Source organism: Podarcis cretensis (assembly GCF_951804945.1).
Source record: "Podarcis cretensis genome assembly, chromosome: 8".
NCBI classification, from domain to species: Eukaryota; Metazoa; Chordata; class Lepidosauria; order Squamata; family Lacertidae; genus Podarcis; species Podarcis cretensis.
The window spans coordinates 1,802,442-1,824,315 of NC_137177.1; the positions used below are offsets into that span (position 1 = coordinate 1,802,442).

General features: G+C 48.9%; 1 protein-coding gene across 2 annotated transcripts in view; it reads right to left on the reverse strand.

Moving 5' to 3' along the window:
• The window catches only part of DLL3 (delta like canonical Notch ligand 3), a 170,208-nt gene that overhangs the window by 112,761 nt on the left and 35,573 nt on the right, over nucleotides 1–21,874 (reverse strand). For both annotated transcript variants that reach the window (XM_079985492.1, XM_079985493.1), the window contains one exon: nucleotides 17,066–17,427. In XM_079985492.1, the coding sequence (XP_079841618.1) occupies nucleotides 17,066–17,427 (362 nt within the window). The remainder of the gene's footprint in view (nucleotides 1–17,065; nucleotides 17,428–21,874) is intronic.

The window sequence follows — 21,874 nt, forward strand, 5'->3', positions numbered from 1 at the left end:
CCAAGTGCAAGTTTGTACATAAAGCATCTAAATATGCTTTCATGGATCACTGCCTTGCCATGGCGAAGGGGCTTGAATAACTCAGAGAAGCTATGAACTATGCTGAGCAGGGCACCCAAGATGGACAGGTCATACTGGAGAGTTTTGACCAAACGTGATCCACCTGGGGCAGGAACTGGCAAGGCACTCCAATATCCCTGCCAAGAAAACTCCATGGACAAAGTCAACAGGTTGGGAGAAAAGCAATGACAAACCTAGACAGCGTCTTAAAAAGAAGACATCACCTTGCCAACAAAGGTCCGGATAGTTCAAGCTATGGTTTTCCCAGTAGTGATGTATGGAAGTGAGAACTGGACCATCAAGAAGGCTGATCGCCAAAGAATGGATGCTTTTGAATTCTGGTGCTGGAGGAGACTCTTGAGAGTCCCATGGACTGCAAGAAGATCAAACCTCTCCATTCTGAAGGACATCAGCCCTGAATGCTCACTGGAAGGACAGATCCTGAAGCTGAGGCTCCAATCATTGGCCACCTCATGAGAAGAGAAGACTCCCTGGAAAAGACCCTGATATTGGAAAAGATGGAGGGCACAAGGAGAAGGGGATGACAGAGGACGAGATGGTGGGACAGTGTTCTCGAAGCTACCAGCTTGAGTTTGACCAAACTGCGGGAGGCAGTGGAAGACAGGAGGGCCTGGTGTGCTCTGGTCCAGGGGGTCACGAAGAGTCGCAAACGACTAAACAACAAATATGCCTTACATGGACAGCTCTGGTCCTTTACATCAGGGGTCAGCAAGGTTTATCTTGCCTGGGCCGGATTGGTCCCATGGAGATCCCCCGTGGGCTGGGCTGGGCCGCACATGCCTGCATTTTCAGGCCTGTGCAGGCGCGATTTCTGGCGTCGCAGAAGCGAGTCGCTGTGCAGGTTTAGCGCAGCACACAAGTGGGCAACTCAGTTTGGGGGCGGCTCATGGGCTGGTCAAACGACCTCCATGGGTCGTGTCCAGCCCATGGGCCTTAGGTTGGTGACCCCTGCTTTACATGGTGTGTGTGCAAGTAATGGGGCTAGAGAGGCCTTATCTACATAAGAGGTTTTGCTACATGTTCCTCTAATGAAAGCTTAGCCAGAGCTGTCTTTCCCATTGGGCATACTGGCGTGTTGTGCCAGGGTGCTGGCCTCTCAGGGGTGCTCCAGCGAGTGGGGGAGCTGTGTGCCTTTCCCGGTGGCCTCCCCTTTCCCTGCACACCCACCAGCTGTGCTCTGTCAACCATGTGGCTAACGGGCGTGCAGCTTGCCTCCCAAGCCTCCATGGGTGGAGAGCGATCCCCGCAGAGGCTTGGGGAAAGGTCGACAACTCTGGGGAAGGGGGAGGGGGGCGCCGGAGGGATCTTGGAACCACAGCGCCAGATATGTTTAAGACGGCCCTGAGCTTAGCTAACTGGTCAATTGATTGAAACTTGTTAGGAGCCAATACTGTATATCTGCTCCCAGGCAACATCAGCTTCCTCCATATAATGAAACTTCAACTAGGTGTAATAACAATCTTGGCGCAATAGACTCCGCCACAACAGAGACTCCCTCACTGTGGGAACTTCTACGCGACCAATGTCACCTGTCTAAATAGACAGCAGAGAGAAGCTTTAGCAGAACTGACACACTGGGAAAGGGTTTTTCAGCCTTAAATGCCATAATTGGTATACTGGACACAGGAATTCTGATTTCTGCTAGGGCTTATCTGCAGGGTTGCAAAGAAACTGAAGTTAGTGATGGCTTGAAGGTACATCAAGACAGGGATAGGCCTGAGTTCACTAAGGCTCTATCAGATTCAGTAACCAAACAATTACCGTATTTTTCGCCCTATAGGACGCACTTTTCCCCCTCAAAAAATGAAGGGGAAATGTGTGTGCGTCCTATGGGGCGAATGCAGGCTTTCGCTGAAGCCTGGAGAGCGAGAGGCATCGGTGCGCACCGACCCCTCTCGCTCTCCAGGCTTCGCGGACCTCTCCACAAGCGGCGGGAGCGCTCCCGCTGCTTGCGGAGAGGTGCCTGCATGCCGAAGCCTGCGCCCGCTGAGATCAGTGCGTCCAGGCTTCGCGGACCTCTCCGCAAGCAGCGGGAGCCAGCCCTGGGCTCCCACGGCTTGCAGAGAGCTGCCTGTTTGGGGACTGGGGTCGGGGGAAGCTCAGGCCTCCCCCGCCCCAGCCCCGCGCCTGGGGGGGGAAAATAATTTTTTTACCTTTATTTCCCCCCAAAAAACCTAGGTGCGCCTTATGGGACGGTGCGTCTTATAGGGCGAAAAATACGGTAAATGACATCTATCAATATTGGGACTTTAACTCTGCTTTTACCAGCTTTTACACCGATATAAATGCTCAAGAGATGGATTTGTTTTCCATTCTCAACTTAACCCCTTCAGATCCAAGGCGACTGATAGTGGATGAGTATGCTGATAACCCACTTGCTACCTTCCAAGGAAATGATACTGGTCTCTCACCTACCCTAATTTGTTCAAGCCTCAATCTTGCAATGGAAATATGGAGGCTTCAGGTCAGCACTCCATGTTTCCTGCTCTACTGCACAGACAAGAGGAAAAGGCAATGAACAATGAATTAATAAGCATACCTGGAAAAATAGTGCATGAAGAAGAAAGAGGTCGCCATATGTTCTACAGGTGGTCACCCATAACTGGCCAGTGAAGAAACCCAGCAGAATAATGAAAACAGAATCTGAACTGCAAGCAGAAATTCAAGCCATTGTAGGTGCGTCCTTGGATTTAGGAAATGGTTTACATCATCGTCTTCTTCTTTGGAGATCACTGGTAGCCGACAAAGATTGTATTCCACAAACAGTAAGTGACTGTGGAGGCCAATTCTGGATCCACACGTCCTTCCACAGTGGGGACATTCTGGACGGGAGTTGATCCCAGTGTGGATTCGCCAAGCATGTCTTCCTCTTAGCACGTTTCTCCCTTGCATCCTGAGTTCGAGTGTCTTCAAAGCCCAGGACACCTTTGGTAAAGGCTGTTCTCCAACTGGAGCGCTTGCAGGCCAGTGTTTCCCAATTGCTGGTGTTTATACTACATTCTTAAAGATTTGCCTTGAGTCTTTGAACCTCTTTTGTTGACCACCAGCATTACGCTTTCCATTTTTAGGTTCGGAATAGAGTAGCTGCTTTGGAAGACGATCATCAGGCATCCGCACAACATGACCAGGGGAACAAATCTGATGTTGAAGAATCATTGCTTCAATACTGGTGATCTTTGCTTCTTCCAGGACACTGGTATGAGTTCACCTGTCTTCCCAAGTAATGTGTAAAAATTTTCGGAGACACCGTTGATGGTATCTTTCAAGGTTTACATTGTAAATACCTGTCTAATTATAACCAAAGTGGCAGTGTTGAACTAACCTTTTAGGATCCTGATGTATGGGATAATGTCATGGGCTGGCTGGACACAGAAGAATGGTGGGAGGCAACCAGCTGGAGAACCCTCAAGGGATGGAGACTCAGAGCCCAGAGATTGGTGGCAAGACAGCAATTTGTGGTCAGAGGGAGAAGCCTGGGAGATGGTGGTGTCAGAAGCTGAAGAGGTAATGGGGTTTAGAAAGCAGGAAGAGTCTGTGGCAGACAGAATTCCAGAATCAGAAGTAGAAGCAGAAGCAGAAGAGGAGAGAAGCCAAGAGGCAGAGATGAGTCACGCTGGTGAAGAAGCCAGGGTGTCTCTCTCTCTCACACCCCACCACACGCTGCAAAAAGCTACGCTCCCCCCTGGTCTCCCAGAACCAGGAGAGATGTGAAGAGGAGCAAAAACAAACATGGCAGCAGCGTCTCAGACTGCATGGGAAGCACCCAGGACAGGAGGAGACTTAGGCAGCTGTGGGAAGGTGGAGACCTTTCAACTCCACAACTGCCTGATAGGGGCAAGATCTACCAAGAAGAGTTGCTGTGCTCATGAGGCCTGGCAATGCAGAGCAGACCTTGTTTCTTCTAATAAAGAGTTAACATCACTTAATGTGTGTGATTTATTGCTGACCTGGTCTTGGCACCCACTGCTGTCACATAAATGCATGATTAAATGAGGAAAAAATGTTTATAATATACAAATGGTACAGTGGGGACTTGCGTAGATTAAAGGGCTAAAATTTACATAGAATCATAGAGTGGTATACAAATTTAATATTTTTTTTAAAAAAGTAAAAAATGCTTTTATTGAGCTGCATTTCCAAGTGATGCCCACTGCAGTTTTGGATGGCCACTACAGCATGGTCCCATACACAGACAGACATTTTATTTGTGGTCAACCTCAAGTGGTAGGCATCACTTATTATCTATTAACCTGTCCAAGAGATCGCTTTCTGAAACCCTTGTTCACATAAGCAAACAGGTACACCCAGGGAGAAATTCTGTGTGTGTGTGTGCGTGTGTGTGTGTGTGTGTGCGCGCGCACACACACACACACACACACACAAGCATATAAAATAAAAATCAGGAAAAGGGAGTTAGATAAAATCGCTATAAGTTGTTGTGGTTAATCTTAAATCAAGACGGATTTCAATTTGCTGGTGTCTCTGGTCAGTGGTGTAGCGTGGGGGGTGCAGGGGGGGCCGGCCACACCGGGTGCAACATCTGGGGGTTAGGGTTAGGGGGCACAAATCCACGGGTTAGGGGGTGCAAATTACTTGCCTTGCCCCGGGTGCTGACAACCCACGCTACGCCACTGTCTCTGGTAACTTCTCTCTCTTACATCATGGATGTTAGCAAACTGGATTTTACAAAGGCAAAATAATATTAGAATTGGAGCCATCAGATGCACAAGGGAAACTGTTTTAATGCTCTGGAACTTGGCGAAGTCTTTTTTTTATATTATGGATGTATGGTCTGTATTATTTCACTAATACTATCATTTAACACAAGTTTGTCATGGTCTTTGGCTAGAACAATAAACTTATGAACTGAATATAAAGCACCTAGCTGCTGTAGGCACAACTGACAGGAATAATTTACTCAAGCACTACTACTCTAAGATGCATTAAAATTAAAATTAAAATTAAAGCACCTGGCTCTTTGTTTTGAATGTTGCTGCTTTCTTGGTGTGGAAGAATCCGGTTATGCCCTTCGCAATATGGTACCTTTTGTTGATATCTGTCTGTCTCAGGAGACAATGGAGGAAAGCACCTTTGGAGGTTAAACGGTTGGAGAGTTGCAGCGTCTGCTGTGGTTGTGGAGAACAATACAGGAGAGACATGTTTTGTTGCAGCTGGGGCAGATGATGGTGTGCAGTTGTGCTGCTGCAGAAGCACCATGGCATTTCTTCTTTCTGCACTCCTTCCAGCAGTCATTCCTCCCTCTGGTCACTGCTGTGGAAACATGTCCTGTCTGCCTCCAAGCACTGTGGTTGTCTGCAAGGGATTCTCACACAGCAGAGTTGATGTTGCCAGCCTTCATGTCACATCTGCAGACATTTTTGTAACACAGCGTCGGTCTGCCAATGGGCCTGGTGTCTGAAGTTGGCTCCCCATAGACCACATCCTTAGGGATCCTATTTTACTGTATTTTTGGTTTCTATGGAAGCCGCCCAGAGTGGCTGGGGAGGCCCAGCCAGATGGGCGGGGTATAAATAAACAAACAAATAAATAATAATAATAATAATAATAATAATAATAATAATAATAATTATCCTGCCATCTTCCATTCTGTGGATAGGCCCAGGTGTCCTGGCCCCGGGGGGGGGGGTTACCGTGAGGTGTGGTCAGAGTCTGGTCCTGGGCCGAGGGTCTAGAGACTGTCCACCAAGGGCGAAGCGGGGTCCAAAGCGAGAAGCCGGCTGTGGTCAGGAACTCCGGAAAAACAGATCTGGGTGCTGGCAGAAACAGGTTTCCAACGTCGTTGCTCCTGCAACCTGGGACCGGGCTGACTGACCTTTATCTTCTCTGAGGCCGGGGCGGTCCCGGCCCACAGGTGACCCGCCTCTCCTGGCCTTAAGGCGAACACTCCTCCTGGGAGAAACCAGTTCCCTCCGCCTCTCTGCCCTGAGCCTCTGCAGTTCAGGAGAGGCTGGAGGGTTACTCACCTTCCCCTGACAGGACTGGGAGAGGTGCACCTGCCGGCAGTGGGTCCTCAATCACCTCCGGAGCCAGAGTGGATACATCTGGTGTCTGCTCCTGAGGATCCGGCACAGGTGCAGGCACTTCAGATTCAAGGCCCTGCCCCGGCTCAGCCGGCCCTGGAGGCGGGGACTCCTGTGCAGGCTGAGACTCCTCAGGTTCAGCTTCTGAATCAGATTCCCAGGCCATCACACCAGGGCAGCATAGACATTGCTGAGACAGGAGTGTGAAGAGGCTGGGAATTAGAGCACATCTTTGTTTGAGACTCTATGATGCCCAACATCTTCCTGATACAGCACATGTGGAAAACACTGAGGCTTCACATCTGGCGGTTCTACATTGCCCATGATTCACTTCCATAAAAGAGTGTGCTCAACACTCAAGGATAGTAGACCTTCATATTTGTACTGGATGTTAGTATCGCATTCTCCCATACCCCTTTGGATAGCCAAGCCATTGCCGTAGCTTCCTTGCCGATACAATTTTCCAGCACTGGGAAGATTGCTGGTTATGGTAGACAAAAATCATCAACTGCCTTAAGCATGGGATCACCAATGCTGACGCATGGAGTGCTGGTGATGTCCTGACCGAGGATCTTGTTCTTTATCAGGCCGATCTCCCTGCAGGTTTGGGCAAAACGGTTGATGAATCGCTGTAGAGTTTCCTCAGAGTGCATTGTCAAGGCTGCATCGTCTGCAAACAATATCTCTTAGTTAAGGACCCGTCACACTTGAATTTATTATTTCAGACCTGTCACACTTTCCTCTTGGTGCGGAAATGTGCGAGGTTGAACAGACCCCAGTTGCTCCTTGAATGAAAGTACACACCATCTTCCATTAAGCTGAAAGCATAGGAGAGCACCAGGGAGAGGAATATGTCAAAGACAACCGCAGCAAAAACACAGCCTCTGCAGATGAGCTGTCACAGTCCTGTTCAGGGGTGATCGAAATCCCAGCTGGGGACGTCAGGACTGGGGGCAAGATGGTGGGGTGGGAGCAGGAACGGGGGTCCAGAAGCCAGGAGTCAGAAAGCCAGGAGTCTGAGGGTTAGGAAGCAAGGAGTCACAAAGTCAGGGGTCCGAGAATCAAGAAGCAAGGAGTCACAAAGTCAGGGGTCCGAGAATCAAGAAGCAAGGAGTCACAAAGTCAGGGGTCCGAGAATCAAGAAGCAAGGAGTCACGAAGTCAGAGGTCCGAGGATCAAGAAGCAAGGAGTCACGAAGTCAGAGGTCCGAGAATCAAGAAGCAAGGAGTCACGAAGTCAGAGGTCCGAGGATCAAGAAGCAAGGAGTCAAGAAGTCAAACACAGCAAGGCAGGGAATGTGTTGCTGTGGCCAAGAGCCGAAAATGCTAACCTTATATCCCTTCCCGGCTCTTGCCACCAGGTGCTGTGAGTTACCAATCGGCCTCACCTGTGTGGCTGCGCCTTGCCTCTTCAGAACAAACTTAGGAAGGCCCCAGTCCTGCAGAGTCCTATTGGTCACAGGGCCTGGCTCCTGCACACACTCCTGACATGAGCCATCATACTGGATAGTGCCATGCATGTTCTCGTAGAATGACACAATCATCTTGTGAAGCTTAGGTGGGCAAGGCTTTTGCCAGGTCTATGGAGGCAACATGCAAGGGGCGTCTCTGCTCTCAGCATTTCTCCTGCAGCTGAAACAACGATAAAGTTATGTTGTCTGTGGACCTCTGAGCTCCAAACTCACATTGCGACTCAAGATAGACAGATGCTGTCAGCGAGTGACTGCAACCTGTTGAGAACTACACAGGCAAAGACTTTACCCACAGTACTCAGCAAGAAGATTCCACAATAGCTACAGCCACGGCAGTCACCTTCCTTTGTTCTTGTAGAGGGTCACAATGCTGGAGTTGCACATGTCAAGTGGCACTGATCCTTGATCTCAATACCGCAAGAGGCGGCTGTGGAGATGTGTCATGAGGGAGGCACTGAAGCAGGCTTTCAGCATTTCTGTTAGCATTCCCTCCTGGACCTGGGGTTTTAACATATGCCTGAGAGTTGATGGTGTCCTTCAGCTTGTCAAGGGAGGAACATTCAGCTCTCGCAGGACAGGTAGTCTGGATGCTGTCAATTGCAGTGTCAGAGACTATGTTTATCTGTGAGTACTGTTCTTCATGGGATGCGGGTGGCACTGTGGGTTAAACCACAGAGCCTAGGACTTGCTGATCAGAAGGTCAGCAGTTGGAATCCCCGCAACAGGGTGAGCTCCCGTTGCTCGGTCCCTGCTCCTGCCAATCTAGCAGTTTGAAAGTGTGTCAAAGTGCAAGTAGATAAATAGGTACCACTCTGGCGGGAAGGTAAATGGCGTTTCCGTGAGCTGCTCTGGTTCGCCAGAAGCGGCTTTGTCATGCTGGCCACATGACCCGGAAGCTTTACGCCAGCTCCCTCGGCCAATAAAGCGAGATGAGCGCCGCAACCCCAGAGTTGGTCACAACTGGACCTAATGGTCAGGGGTCCCTTTACCTGTACTGTTCTTCATAGTGCTCTGCCCATCACTTCATCTGCATACAGCAGCCTGTGATGATCTCTCCCAACAAGCTTTTCAGTGGTGCAGTTTTCCTGACTGTTGGTCCAAAGGCTTTCTTTGCGCCTTCGTACCTTTTATAAGTGTTGCCAGTGTCAGCAGCGAGTCGAATGCTCTGGCACAGCTTTAGCCTGTAGTCCTTCGCACATTGTCTGGCAATCTGTTGGGCATTGCTCCTTGCCTCTCTCGGTGCAGCAAGTCTCTTTTTGCAGGGTGCAACCTTGTCGTTCACAAGAACCTCATGCTTGGCAGCGATAACAGGCAACATGTCCTTTATGCCGGCCTCAAACTAATTGAGGATCTGTTGCTCTCTTTTGCCAAAGGAGGACAAAGCTGTGTTTTGGTTGCCTCTTTGATATGGTTCAGTGTTATCCCTGAGGCAGTTCAGTGGGACTTGTTTGACGGAATCAGAGAAGCATTCAAAGATCAGGTGTGACTGTTCTGGCGGTGTTAATTCGAGGCTGCACTTTCTGCCTTTGTGTTATGGGCTCTCTTTGGCTAGAGCTGAATCTTCCTTGCAACCAGGGAGTGATCCATGTTACAGTCAGCACTGTGGCAGTTCCATGTGACGAAAACAGAGTTTAGTGCCAATCGCCTGGTGACAAGCAAGTCCAGCTGGTGCTAGTGGCCGGACCTTGGATGTTTCCAGGGCTTGGTGTTTTGCCTTGGTAGGGAAGAATGTGTTTGTGATGCAGAGGCTGTGATGCACACAGCTCAAGCAGTCTTTCTCTGTTGTCATTCATGCTGCCAATACCAAAGGGGCCCATGCAGTTGTCCCATGTGTGATGGTCGTACTCGGCAGAAGTATAGGAAGAAGTATCCCTGCTTGTCACACAGGAGACCAGACTCCATGAGGAGGAATATGTATATTACAGTAGTACCTCAGGTTACATACGCCTCAGGTTACACACTCCGCTTACACAGAAATAGTGCTTCAGGTTAAGAACTTTGCTTCAGGATGAGAACAGAAATCGTGCTCCTGTGGCGCAGCGGCAGCAGGAGGCCCCATTAGCTAAAGTGGTGCTTCAGGTGAAGAACAGTTTCAGGTTAAGAACGGACCTCTGGAACGAATTAAGTACTTAACCCAAGGTACCACTGTATATGCATATAATAGTTGAATTGGTGCTGGGGGAGACTCTTGAGAGTCCCATGGACTGTAAGAAGATCAAACCTCTCCATTCTGAAGGAAATCAGCCCTGAGTGCTCACTGGAAGGACAGATCCTGAAGCTGAGGCTCCAAGACTTTGGCCACCTCATGAGAAGAAAAGACTCCCTGGAAAAGCTCCTGATGTTGGGAAAGATGGAGGGCACAAGGAGAAGGGGAGGACAGAGGACGAGATGGTGGGACAGTGTTCTCGAAGCTACCAGCATGAGTTTGACCAAACTGCGGGAGGCAGTGGAAGACAGGAGTGCCTGGCGTGCTCTGGTCCAGGGGGTCACCAAGAGGCGGACATGATTAAACAACTAAACAACAACAACAATAGCTTAAACTGACTCCATTTAAAAGCAGTGCACCTGAAAGGGGTTAATTAAACCCACGTTTTAAAAAGTGAGAAGTATGGTTGATGTGTGTCTGGTTTTTGGAGGAAAAGTGACAGGCTAATGGGGATGCTAAGCCTTCCAGAAAATGGCTTACCTCCTTAGTTTGTCTCACCAGGCACTTTTCTGTTCAGCTAATCTCCAGTGCTGGAAGTGAACTCTGCAAAGAGAACAGTGCTTTGTGTTTGGGGGCAGGGTGAGGCTGTAAGGAGATGTGTTGGGGAAGAGTGGTGTTGCTTCCCCTCATTCATGCACCCATTTACCGGTTAAGTCATGTCCTGGTGGCTTCATATAGCTGAACCAGCTCCAAGGGTTATAGTAAAGGTAAAGGGACCCCTGACCATTAGGTCCAGTCGTGACCGACTCTGGGGTTGCAGCGCTCATCTCGCTTTACTGGCCGAGGGAGCCGGCGTACAGCTTCTGGGTCATGTGGCCAGCAGGACTAAGCCACTTCTGGCGAAGCAGAGCAGCACACGGAAACGCTGTTTACCTTCCCGCCAGAGCGGTACCTATTTATCTACTTGCACTTTGACATGCTTTTGAACTGCTAGGTTGGCAGGAGCAGGGACCGAGCAACGGGAGCTCACCCCGTCATTGCGGGGATTTGAACCGCTGACCTTCCGATCGGCAAGTCCTAGGCTCTGTGGTTTAACCCACAGCACCACCCGCTTCCCAAGGGTTATAGTACCATACTGCAAAAAATAAAGGAAAGCTCTGTCATTAGAATATACCCCTCCTAGAAAAATGCAATAAGGTTTATTTTCTTGTCTTTGCCCTCCTTCCACTACCAACACCTTCCCCTGAGTGACCAGATATAAAGGAAGACAGCAGGGCTCTTGTAACATGAATAGCAGTGTAGAAACAGAAAGATGTGGCTTCTCATGTTCTCCCTATTTCATGCTGCACTTCTTCTGTCAATAACAGACAGGGATACTCGCAGTGACACTGCCATTTTGACAAACTTGCCGGTACTCAGTGGATTGGGTACAGCAAAGTGGCCAAAGGACCGAGCTACAAATAAAAGCAACCCCAGTTCGAATCTCATCCCTGCTACAAACTCATTTGGTGGTCTTGCCTCTGAATCCTCAGTTGCCTCAGTTACAATATAGGGATAATAATTACACCCTACCTTACAAGGGTAAGGCGGTGAGGATTATTCAGCTATATTAAATGTTCTGAATATTCTAAAGTGTGGTATTTTTGTTTTGAACATCAGACTCCACTGTGTTCATATTCACAATCTGCTTTGGTGCCCCTTGGGCACAGAGAACAAGTTAGATGGGTAATAATAATAATAATTATCATCATCTCCATGGATTGTCCTGAAGGAAATACAGTGGCACCTCGGGTTAAGTACTTAATTCGTTCCGGAGGTCCGTTCTTAAGCTGAAACTGTTCTTAACCTGAAGCACCACTTTAGCTAATGGGGCCTCCCGCTGCTGCTGCCGGAGCCCGATTTCTGTTCTTATCCTGAAGCAAAGTTCTTAACCCGAGGTACTATTTCTGGGTTAGCAGAGTCTGTAACCTGAAGCGTATGTAACCCGAGGTACCACTGTATCTGTATAAAGGTTAACAGTGAAAGTTGCTTGGAACTGTTTGGAGAGGTTTGTACAAACTTGATGTCAGAAGTTCAAGTTCAGGATTTTTCCAGTAGGTGGCACCCTTTGCTAAAATATCAACACTAAACACATGTTCACAGTAAGAATAGTTGCAGCTCATGCATTTAAAAATCACTGCAACATAACACACAACAAGCAACTATCAGGTGGGAAGGCTGACTAGTAAAGTTTTGAGGGCTAATTCAAGGCTGAATCAAGATGTAAGACATGTCAAAATGTTCTGGTGATCCAAGGATACCCATTTGTAAGTGCTTAAGCATTCAAAGGACACAGGTGGCGCTGTGGGTAAAAGCCTCAGCGCCTAGGGCTTGCCGATCGAAAGGTCGGCGGTTCGAATCCCTGCGGCGGGGTGCGCTCCCGCTGCTCGGTCCCAGCGCCTGCCAACCTAGCAGTTCGAAAGCACCCCCGGGTGCAAGTAGATAAATAGGGACCGCTTACCAGCGGGAAGGTAAACGGCGTTTCCGTGTGCGGCTCTGGCTCGCCAGAGCAGCGATGTCACGCTGGCCACGTGACCCGGAAGTGTCTCCGGACAGCGCTGGCCCCTGGCCTCTTAAGTGAGATGGGCGCACAACCCCAGAGTCTGTCAAGACTGGCCCGTACGGGCAGGGGTACCTTTACCTTTACCTTCAAGCATTCAAACACACTTTTTACTCTAGAAGTAGTTCAGATTAAAGCATTATCAGGCATCTGAAAAACCCAGGGCACTGAAACATGGGTCCTTTATAGTTCCCCATCTCCCCAGTTTTGCACTTAACATAAAAGAGCTCCCTGAGGGCAGAAAAACCTAGAAAAACCACTGAGTTAAAGAAATGGCACTGAGCATAAATTTTCCATTTTCAAACATTATCCAACTACAAGAGAAAGTGTGTTTGCAGGGGAGGGGGGAGGGGATGACATGATGACAAACCCTCACATTTAGGAAACAAATGCTAATTTTAAGCAAGTGATGTAGAATTTCCTTGAGAATCCCACCCCTTTATATTTTTCTATTGTGACTGGCGGGAAGAAAAAGAAGAGGTGTAAAAAGTTTCAGTGCAAAGTTAAATGCATCTTTGCATGTAAAGGTGCAGGTTTTTAAAAAATGAAATTACATTATTTGGGGGCAGGGATAACTGAAAAGTATCGGAGCACCTTTGGAAGTTGAATTGATTCATTTTCTCCCCTGCTGCATATTCCATTTATGAAGCTGGTGTTTGCTTTTGCAAGGGTGGAAAATTCTCCCCCAGTGGGCTTTGTCTTAAAATCCTGCAGTAGACACACATTTGTTCATGTGCTGCTGAGCAAGCCACTTTGACTATTCCCTTTTACCTAAAAACCCTCCTTAAAACATCTGTGTAACCATTTGATTCTTATCTGCTACAAAAATTAAGCCTGAGTTACCCTTGCCTCCCCCCCCCCTCACCTGGAGTACTGTGTCCAGTTCTGGTCACCACAGTTCAAGAAGGACACTGACAAACTGGAACGTGTCCAGAGGAGGGCAACCAAAATGGTCAAAGGCCTGGAAACGATGCCTTATGAGGAACGGCTAAGGGAGCTGGGCGTGTTTAGCCTGGAGAAGAGGAGGTTAAGGGGTGATATGATAGCCATGTTCAAATATAGAAAAGGATGTCACATAGAGGAGGGAGAAAGGTTGTTTTCTGCTGCTCCAGAGAAGCGGACACAGAGCAATGGATCCAAACTACAAGAAAAAAGATTCCACCTAAACATTAGGAAGAACTTCCTGACAGTAAGAGCTGTTCAACAGTGGAATTTGCTGCCAAGGAGTGTGGTGGAGTCTCCTTCTTTGGAGGTCTTTAAGCAGAGGCTTGACAACCATATGTCAGGAGTGCTCTGATGGTGTTTCCTGCTTGGCAGAGGGTTGGACTCGATGGCCCTTGTGGTCTCTTCCAACTCTAGGATTCTATGATTCTAAGATTTAAAGCACAAGTTGCTTGGGGTAGGAGCAACTTGCATCACTCAGGACACCAATGCGCATGCATTGTACTATATCAATAAAATAAACCAGACTCTCTTAAGACCACCTGCACGGGTCAAAGCACAGGTGAAATAGAACAAGCAACAAGAAACCTAACATAAGATGCATTTTTCCCACACTGAAAAATAGAAAATAAATAGAAGCCAGGCTGCACATTCCTCCCCAGAAACCTTACCTTTCAGCCAGCTTGTGTTGAATCAGTTTCATTTAAGTGCAACATAAACCATTTCTTTTTCATAATCCTTGGTTTCCTAAACAAAGTTGTCATTGGCACTTCTGAATGCAAGAGCACCTTTGCTAGCTAAAACCTGAACTCATTGGAAGGGTGTCTTGTTCAGGGCACAGCAATGTCAAATCTGCAAGGGAATATATGTTTGCTCCCTGTTCCACCCTGGATTCCTAGAGGGTTAGGGCTTGGATACCAGCATGTCAGGGTCCAGATTCACACTTGCTGCCTGCTGTGCAAATTCTATTCAGTTTAATTCAGCATAGCTTAGAAAGGAGAACTCCCTTAGTGATTTATGTCCCATCTTCATCTCCCAAAGTGTTGCCCCAAATCTGCTACATGGGGTGATTGGCTTACGGCCAGACTGTCTGTACAAAACATATTTGATCTCCCATTTGGGCTACTGAATTTCACCTTTGAAAGTTGTCATTCATCTCTGGGTTTGGCCTTATGACTTCTGGTATGTATGTATAAGGTAAAGGTAAAGGGACCCCTGACCATTAGGTCCAGTCGTGACCAACTCTGGGGTTGCGGCGCGCATCTCGCTTTACTGGCCGAGGGAGCCGGCGTACAGCTTCCGGGTCACCTGCGCCACCTGCGTACACATTGTTAATCCACCCTGTCACCACTTCATGTCACCATCATCTTAAGTGCACACTGTGTGTGCTAACTCTGAAGTTGACCAGCAAGTTTTCAAATAAAGATAAGGCTCTTCTGATTTGCGAAATGACTAATCCTTGAGGATTTCCCTACAGCACCCTCTTCTTAGAAAGATGGCATTTATGAATAACATTCTTGAGTAGAATCTGCAAAGACTGTTCCCATTAGATATATGAGAAAAAGAATAGGCCCTCTAGCTAGCTCCAAGCCCCCCAAGTTCAGAGTAGAGAAATCATGGCAGTTACACAAATTTACCTTCGCATACATACTCCTACGAGGAATTGCAACAGGGACAAATGTCAGGTTCTGCACTTAGGCAGGAAGAATCAGATGCACAAATACAGGATGGGGGACACCTGGCATACTAGCAGTACTTGTAGAAAGGATCTAGGGGTCTTGGTGGACCACAAGCTTAAGAGGAGACAACAGTGTGATGCATCAGCAAAAAACATGAATGTTATTCTAGGCTGCATCAACAGAAGTATAGCGTCCCGATCCAGGGAAGTCATAGTACCGCTCTATTCTGCCTTGGTCAGACCACACCTGGAGTACTATGTCCACTTCTGAGCACCACAATTTAAGAAGGATGTTGACAAGCTGGAATGTGTGCAGAGAAGGGCGACAAAGACAATCAAGGGTCTGGAAACCAAGCCTTATGAGGAACAGTTGAAGGAGTTGGGTAGGTTTAGCCTGGAAAAGAGGAGACTGGGAGGAGATATGATAGCCACTTCAAGTATCTGAAGCGCTGTCCCATGGAAGATGAAGCAAGCTCATTTTCTCCTGCTCTGGAGGGGAGGACTCGAACCAATGGCTTCAAATTTGCAAGAAAGGAGATTCAGATTAAAAATTCGGAAATACTTTCTGATAGGAAGAACTGTTCAGGAGTGGAACAGACTCCCACAAGAGGTGGTGGACCCTCCTTACTTGGAGGTTTTTAAACAGAGGTTGGGTGTCCATCTGTCATGGATGCTTGAGCTGAGATTCCAGCATTGCAGTGGGCTGGACTAGATGACCGCAGGGGTCCCTTCCAACTCTAAGATTCAATGATTCTATGCACAAGTGATCTTAGGGGTATGCCAGGTTTTACACAACTGAATTGGTATTTGAGTTCAGCACAGGGTACCATTCACACTAACCAAGGGAAACACTGGGCTTTGCTGCAACCATTAGGGAAGAGGGTACATCTGTCTCCAGCAGAGTTCTCTCAGATCAGCGGCATAGCGTGGGTAGTCAGCACCCGGGGCAAGGCAAGTAATTTGCGCCCCCTAACCCGGGGCAAGGCAAGTAATTTGCGCCCCCTAACCCAGGGCAAGGCAAGTAATTTGCGCCCCTAACCCCTAACCTGCCGCCTCTGCCAGCTTCTTCTTGCTGCTGCCTGGGCTGGGGTATTTACGGTAAGGTAGCCACGGCGGCGGCAGCGGGTCCGTGTCAGGTGATCTGAGGCGAGTTGCCGCTGGCACTGCCGCCCAAACGACGCCGCTTGCCCGGAGGAGGAGGAGGGCAGAGAGGCGAGGAAAATGCAACATGGCCCAGCAGCTGCAGCAGCAGTGGCGGCGACGGGGCTGTGAGGAGGGGCTGCCTGGTGCGCCCTCCGTGGCCCTGACGCGCAGGGACTGCAGCGAGCGCTGAGAGCCGCTGCCTGCCGGATGCCTTCAGCCCGGACACGTGCACAGCTCGTTGGTTCCGCGAGACATGGGGCTCTGCTACAGCCTGCGCCCGAGGCTCTTCGGCGACTCCGGAGGCGGCGAGCGCCCCCCCCGATGTTGCGCCCGGCCCCCCCTGCACCCCCCACGCTACGCCACTGTCTCAGATGCACACTTTAGTACAGAAATGCCTTCCCCCAACCCTCAAAGGAAGTCTGTCATGTAATATGAGATAGAATTCGCATCTGGTTCCTAAACGTGGTTCAGCATTATACCTGGCAGTGACAACATACAACCTGGGACTTCCATGGAGACTGCCACACCTTCCTGATGGTAGCTTCTAGTAGTTCTAAACCACAATTCCAGTGTGTCAAAATACATCAGACATGGTCTCAATGAGCTTTACAACCTCCTTGTATGGTAGGCCATGTCTAATATGCAGAGACTGAGAAAACAGCAGCTTCCCTAAGTGAGTTCATAGTTGGTGCAAGACTTCAACTTGCTCACAGAGCTCCTATAACTTTTACTATTAGTAACCTACATTCTCTCTCTTCAGTGTAGCCCACACTGTTTTCCAGGATTACTAAATGTGAATTTGGAAACATCCCAGAACACAGAAATTACATTATCCACCTGTAATCTAATGAGAGATACCTACGCATCTGTTGTTACGCGGTGGATGTGCAAAACTTATAGAAGTTGTGAGAATGGGTTTAGGAGAAAGGAAGGTGGAGTTTGAGGGTTAAGGTGCTATACTGACACTGCAGCTGCCTCCATTCTTGCAAGGGTTGCTGTCGCATTCGTTGGTCTCGATCTCGCATTTCGTCCCCGCAAAACCAGCCCTGCAGCTGCAGGTGTAGCTCCCAGGCCCTGTGTTGGTGCAGGTGGCGCCATTCTTGCATGGGCGGTGGTTGGTGCAGTAGTTGAGGTCTTGGTTGCAGAAGAGCCCTCCCCAACCTTCTTGGCAGGTGCACTGCCAGGGCTGCATGCAGGTGCCATGGAGGCAGCCTGGGTAGCGGACGCACTCGTCGCAGAAGTGCCCTTGCCAGCCAATACGACACTTGCACTCTCCAGGTTTCTCGCAGTATCCGTGGCTGTTGCTGCAGCCAGGCAGACAAATTGCTGAAAAGAGTTAAACAGAAAAGAAGGGAGGGGAAGCAGAGAGAGGAGGAGAGAGGGGGGGGAGAGAGCCAGTGCTGTTGCTGTATAGATTTCACGCGTCACGCCAACATCTGGCGCCTGCCGCTGCACCAAACAAAAGGCCCACATGCCACCCAAAAAGCGAGCCACCACAGGACAGGGCATGGCTGGCTTGGAACACGCGACCCCTTTTAATCTCTGGCTGCTCTCCATTGTTCCTCAGTAACAAAAGCAGAGTGTCTGGGGAAAGAGGGGGGAATGTGTCCTCCCCCCCCCCGACCCACTTTTAAAACTTGGCCTCCCCACCACATCCAGCTAAGGCACACTATAACAAAGGAATGGGGAATGTGTGGTTCACATGACCCTAGTTAATTATCCAGTCCCTCCCCCCCCTTTTCCCCTTGGGAAGTTAACCAGCCCCTCCATATGCCAAGGCTCCAAGGGGAAGCTTTGTGCGGCAATTAAACCGTTGTGATTTAAGGGACTGTAAAAGGAAGGATTCCCCAGGCCCACAGCCATTTCCATGGAGATTGGCAAAACCGACAAGGGCTGCGGAGCTAGGCCAAGTTTGCCCTTTCTGCCCATTCTCCTGCTTCAACTTTTGAGGATTAGAAGGCGTTCACACGTGCACATTTTGTGTGTCTCTCCCCCCCCCCCCCGTCTAATCCTTTTAACATCTAAATAACTCACAAATCTGTATGAGCAACACAGGGTCACCATCTCTGATCCCAGAAACCTCAGGAAAAGACAAGCAGCAGAATTAATCACACTTTCTGCTGTGAAAGGGTAGCGCCTCTGAGCATCTTCAGAAAGTATCACACTCCACACTCTGGAGGGAGAGCCATTTCCCGTTCCCGGAAACATCATCCCGGAGATGCCGTTGCGGGCTGGGAGCATTGGATGGTCCTCTGCCACATCATCCTTAGGCCGTCCAAATCGGACAGTCCAGGGGCATGGCACAAGCTATTTAAACTGCCCACGGCGGAGGACTCGCCCCTGTTTTTCTTAGGTTGAAGGGGAGGGGAGGTAGTGGCCATCACCTAACCCTCCTAATTCAAGGGTATTCCATTAAAAGAATCCAGGGGGCGTGGTCTCCATCCAAAGCCCAAGATGGGGGGGGCGCTAGGGCCATGGCATGACCCCTAGCGGTGACCCTGGGGGAGTCCCTAGTTGATGTGTATCAGCAGGGCTCCCCCTACTGGTGGTTAACCCTTCCAAGACTCCTGCAGACAGGCAGGAGTCAGGTATAGTTGTGTGGTTTCCAATGCCTAAGCCAATACAAAGGGACGCGGATGGCGCTGTGGGTTAAACCACTGAGCCTAGGACTTGCTGATCAGAAGGTCGGCGGTTCAAATCCCTGTGACGGGGTGAGCTCCCGTTGCTCGGTCCCTGCTCCTGCCAACCTAGCAGTTCGAAAGCACATCAAAGTGCAAGTAGATAAATAGGTACCGCTCCAGCGGGAAGGTGAACGGCGTTTCCGTGCGCTGCTCTGATTTCGCCAGAAGCGGCTTAGTCCTGCTGGCCACATGACCCAGAAGCTGAACGCCGGCTCCCTCGGCCAGTAAAGCGAGATGAGCGCCGCAACCCCAGAGTCGGCCACAACTGGAACTAATGGTCAGGGGTCCCTTTACCTTTACCTTTAAGCCAATACCACTCACATTCTGTAACCAATAAAGTTGAGGCCTTTTTCGCCCATTAAGCTAAAATACTATTTCATGTGTCTTTATTCCACTTCATGGGACCTTGCCATGCAACAATGTTTTCCTGGTCAAAAGGAATGACTTCTCTCTCCCTCACGGCATGAAAGAAAGGCTGTCTCTTGCTAGCGGTGGTTTTGCCCATTTTAAGAAAATCCCTTGCTTTCAATAGTGTGACAGTTTGGGAACCCAACTGCCTAAGTCAGAAAGACCAATCTCCCTCAAGCAACAGCCAGCCAAATGTTTCTGAAAGCTCAACCACAAGAGAATGATTAACATATTGGTTTCAGTTACGTTTCTTGGACAATATCTGTTTATAAGACCTCTCCTCTTTGATGGGTTTACTCAAACTTTCTTAAGACTATCTAAGCTAGTTCACACTAGTGGTCCACCACAGCTTCTGGGAGTGAATTCTAAAAATAAATTTTGCACTAAACCTAACCATTTCAATTAATGGGAGTGAGAAAAATATTTTAGGCACTTCAATCCATGGTTTATAACTTTTATTTTTAAAAACTTTTTAAAATTGCTATTATTTTCTCTAAACTAACAACTCTTTTAGTCCTTCCCTACAATCCCTTGATCCTTTTAACTGCACTGACATTAAAACCCCAATTGTTCCTTCAGCATAAGCAATGTTTTTCTTTTGGTTGTCAGGGTCTATTTGTCAAGGCCTGGTAGCTATCTAAATTCTCCTATAGATTTGGGGGTCATAGGAGACTCTCAAAAGGCTGCAAATACACATAAAATTGTTTCTCCCTCACCTGCTTCTTACGCCACTGTTTTCAACAATGGGGGAAATAAGGAACCTGTGGGCCTTCCAGGTCATAGAATCCTAGAGTTGGAAGAGACCACAAGGGCCATCGAGTCCAACCCCCTGCCAAGCAGGAAACACCATCAGAGCACTCCTGACATATGGTTGTCAAGCCTCTGCTTAAAGACCTCCAAAGAAGGAGACTCCACCACACTCCTGGGCAGCAAATTCCACTGTCAAACAGCTCTTACCGTCAGGAAGTTCTTCCTAATGTTTAGGTGGAATCTTCTTTCTTGTAGTTTGGAACCATTGCTCCGTGTCCGCTTCTCTGGAGCAGCAGAAAACAACCTTTCTCCCTCCTCTATGTGACATCCTTTTCTATATTTGAACATGGCTATCATATCACCCCTTAACCTCCTCTTCTCCAGGCTAAACATGCCCAGCTCCCTTAGCCGTTCCTCATAAGGCATCGTTTCTCCCTCACCTGCTTCTTACGCCACTGTTTTCAACAACAGGTGTTTTCTGACTCCAGCAGCCAGCCTGGTCAGTGGCCAGGGCTGATGGGAGCTGTAACCCAGAAACTTCCAGATGCTCATAGGTTCCCCATCTCTAGTCTATAGCTAAGGGGGTCAATTGCTCTGCAGTGTTTTGAACACTGTATACCCAGGTATATTTGATGACAGTGAGAATTACACTAAGAAGGCAGTTACAACCCGCCGCCCCCCAGGACACACACACACACAAAAGGAGGGAGCTCATTCAAACAGTGCAGAGTCAATGTTCCAGCACTGAAATTATCCCAACATGGTGAAAACTCTTGATTAACAGAAATAATGGGTTGTATCCAGAGGGGTTAAAGGTAAAGGTAAAGGGACCCTGACCATTAGGTCTAGTCGCGGACGACTCTGGGGTTGCGGCACTCACCTCGCTTTATTGGCCGAGGGAGCCGGCATATAGCTTCTGGGTCATGTGGCCAGCATGACTAAGCCGCTTCTGGCGAACCAGAGCAGCGCATGGAAACGCCGTTTACCTTCCTGCTGGAGCGGTACCTATTTATCTATTTGCCCTTCATGCTTTTGAACTGCTAGGTTGGCAGGAGCAGGGACCAAGCAATGGGAGCTCACCCCGTCATTGCGGGGATTCGAACCGTCGACCTTCTGATCGGCAAGCCCTAGGCTCTGTGGTTTAACCCACAGCGCCACCCGCGTCCAGAGGCATAAGGGGCTAACAAAACCAGCCCTCGCCTGGGGCGCAGGCCTGGGGTGTGTGTGTGTGTTTGTGCGCAAAAATCATCACAGAAATCAGTCTCCAGTTATCTGTGTATGGTCATGAGTTTAGACAAGAGCTTGGAGCTGAGCAGTAGGAGAAATGGCAAGGTTGCATGAAGGTTGACTGCTGGAAACTATGGAGTGTGTGATGTATTTGTGTGCAGCGCTGCACTACCGCTGTCAAGGCCAAGATCAAGTGGGAGAGAAACTTACTGTCCTCTTGCACCACAGCTCAAAGACGTGTGAACATTTTTTTTGCCCTTTCTCCTTCGTCTTCACTTCGAATACTTCAAGTACAGTGGTGCCTCGCAAGACGAAAAGAATCCGTTCCTCAAGTGTCTTCGTTAGCGGTTTTTTCGTCTTGCGAAGCAAGCCCATTGACGGCTTAGCGGATTAGCGCTATTAGCGGCTTTTAGCGGCTTATCAGCTTAGCGGATAAGCAGATAAGCGGCTTAGCGGATTAGAAAAAGGGGGGGAAGGAAAAAAACCCCGCAGGAACTCGCAAGACATTTTCGTCTTGCAAAGCAAGCCCATAGGAAATTCGTTTTGCGAAGCGCCTCCAAAACGGAAAACCCTTTCGTCTAGCGGGTTTTCCGTCTTGCGAGGCATTCATCTTGCGGGGCACCACTGTACTTAGGTCACATAAAATGTAGAATATTTTCATGGGGCTACTGCTGTAAAGTGATTTTTTTTCTGGGGAGGAGGGCACC